The following is a 2,500-nucleotide window of genomic DNA, read 5'->3' on the forward strand; positions in this document are numbered from 1 at the left end:
GAGAGAGAGAGAGAGAGAGAGACGCGGGCGGGAGAGAGAGAGAGAGACGCGGGCGGGAGAGAGAGAGAGAGACGCGGGCGGGAGAGAGAGAGAGAGACGCGGGGGAGAGAGAGGAGGACGCGGGCGGGAGAGAGAAGAGAGACGCGGGCGGGAGAGAGAGAGACGCGAGCGGGAGAGAGAGAGAGAGACGCGGGCGGGAGAGAGAGAGAGACGCGAGCGGGGAGAGAGAGAGACGCGGGCGGGAGAGAGAGAGAGACGCGGGCGGAGAGAGAGAGAGAGACGCGGGCGGGAGAGAGAGACGCGGGCGGGAGAGAGAGGATGCGGGCGGAGAGAGAGACGCGGGCGGGAGAGAGAGAGCCGCGGGCGGGAGGAGAGACGGCTAGAAGCAGGCAGGTGGGGAAGAATGCACTGTAGAGAGTCAGGAAGCATACTGCTCGTTACCGGAGACATACTGTGGAAACACACCACAGAGAGAGAGAGATGTGGGTTAGTACACACCACATGTTGTTAACAGAGAGATGTGGGTTCATACACACCACATGTTGTTAACAGAGAGAGAGAGATGTGGGTTAGTACACACCACATGTTGTTAACAGAGAGAGATGTGGGTTAGTACACACCACATGTTGTTAACAGAGAGAGATGTGGGTTAGTACACACCACATGTTGTTAACAGAGAGAGATGTGGGTTAGTACACACCACATGTTGTTAACAGAGAGAGATGTGGGTTAGTACACACCACATGTTGTTAACAGAGAGAGATGTGGTTAGTACACACCACATGTTGTTAACAGAGAGAGATATGGGTTCATACACACCACATGTTGTTAACAGAGAGAGATGTGGGTTAGTACACACCACATGTTGTTAACAGAGAGAGATGTGGGTTAGTACACACCACATGTTGTTAACAGAGAGAGATGTGGGTTAGTACACACCACATGTTGTTAACAGAGAGAGATGTGGGTTAGTACACACCACATGTTGTTAACAGAGAGAACGCGGCTAGAAGCAGGCAGGTGGGGGAAGAATGCACTGTAGAGTGTCAGGAAGCATACTGCTCGTTACTGGAGACATACTGTGGAAACACACCACATGTTGTTAACAGAGAGAGGTGGGTTCGTGAGCCTCCGATGTTAGTCTGGTAATGGGAGCATCACTACTGTCGTCTGGAAACTGAACAAACATGCCATTAGTGAAGAAAGAGAAGGAAAAGAATGAGGGTTATGTACGATAGAACAGACAAGGTGACAGAGAGGGGGGGGGAAGAGGGAGAGGCAAACAGGAGACTGAATTCTGAAAGAGAGAAATAGGTCTTACCATGTCGTCCTTCATGTTTTTAACCTGTAAATGCTAGAGGTGGGGGGGGGCAGAAAAATAAACAATATCAGGATATGAAACTATTATATACACGCCGAAGAAGAAAAAAAACTAAATGCAAAATAAATATCTAGGTTCAAGATAATCAATCAAGTCAAAAGGGCGTATCATTTCAGTTTTCAGAGCAATCAAATCAAATCAAGGTGAGAACAACAGTTAAAAAGACAACATGTTTACGATGTCAAGTTAATTAATATGATGTCACTCCTCAGATCGTTAACAGCACGGTGCTGAGTTAATTAATATGATGTCACTCCTCAGATCGTTAACAGCACGGTGCAGAGTTAATTAATATGATGTCACTCCTCAGATCGTTAACAGCACGGTGCTGAGTTAATTAATATGATGTCACTCCTCAGATCGTTAACAGCACGGTGCAGAGTTAATTAATATGATGTCACTCCTTCAGATCGTTAACAGCACGGTGCTGAGTTAATTAATATGATGTCACTCCTCAGATCGTTAACAGCACGGTGCTGAGTTAATTAATATGATGTCACTCCTCAGATCGTTAACAGCACGGTGCTGAGTTAATTAATATGATGTCACTCCTCAGATCGTTAACAGCACGGTGCAGAGTTAATTAATATGATGTCACTCCTCAGATCGTTAACAGCACGGTGCTGAGTTATTAATATGATGTCACTCCTCAGATCGTTAACAGCACGTGCAGAGTTAATTAATATGATGTCACTCCTCAGATCGTTAACAGCACGGTGCTGAGTTAATTAATATGATGTCACTCCTCAGATCGTTAACAGCACGGTGCTGAGTTAATTAATATGATGTCACTCCTCAGATCGTTAACAGCACGGTGCTGAGTAATTAATATGATGTCACTCCTCAGATCGTTAACAGCACGGTGCTGAGTTAATTAATATGATGTCACTCCTCAGATCGTTAACAGCACGGTGCTGAGTTAATTAATATGATGTCACTCCTCAGATCGTTAACAGCACGGTGCTGAGTTAATTAATATGATGTCACTCCTCAGATCGTTAACAGCACGGTGCTGAGTTAATTAATATGATGTCACTCCTCAGATCGTTAACAGCACGGTGCTGAGTTAATTAATATGATGTCACTCCTCAGATCGTTAACAGCACGGTGCTGAGTTAA

The 2,500-nt window shown here is 46.0% G+C and overlaps 1 protein-coding gene across 2 annotated transcripts in view; it reads right to left on the bottom strand.

Moving 5' to 3' along the window:
* The window catches only part of diaph3 (diaphanous-related formin 3), a 228,149-nt gene that overhangs the window by 197,226 nt on the left and 28,423 nt on the right, over positions 1-2,500 (bottom strand). Inside the window, exon 2 of one of the 2 annotated variants that reach the window (XM_031820805.1) lies at positions 1,322-1,354. The exons of the other annotated variant lie outside the window; for it this stretch is intronic. Within the exon in view, the coding sequence (XP_031676665.1) occupies positions 1,322-1,354 (33 nt within the window). The remainder of the gene's footprint in view (positions 1-1,321; positions 1,355-2,500) is intronic. 2 annotated transcript variants of the gene reach the window in all.

The sequence above is a fragment of the Oncorhynchus kisutch genome, unplaced genomic scaffold (genome assembly GCF_002021735.2).
Source record: "Oncorhynchus kisutch isolate 150728-3 unplaced genomic scaffold, Okis_V2 scaffold3667, whole genome shotgun sequence".
In the NCBI taxonomy this organism is placed as follows: Eukaryota; Metazoa; Chordata; class Actinopteri; order Salmoniformes; family Salmonidae; genus Oncorhynchus; species Oncorhynchus kisutch.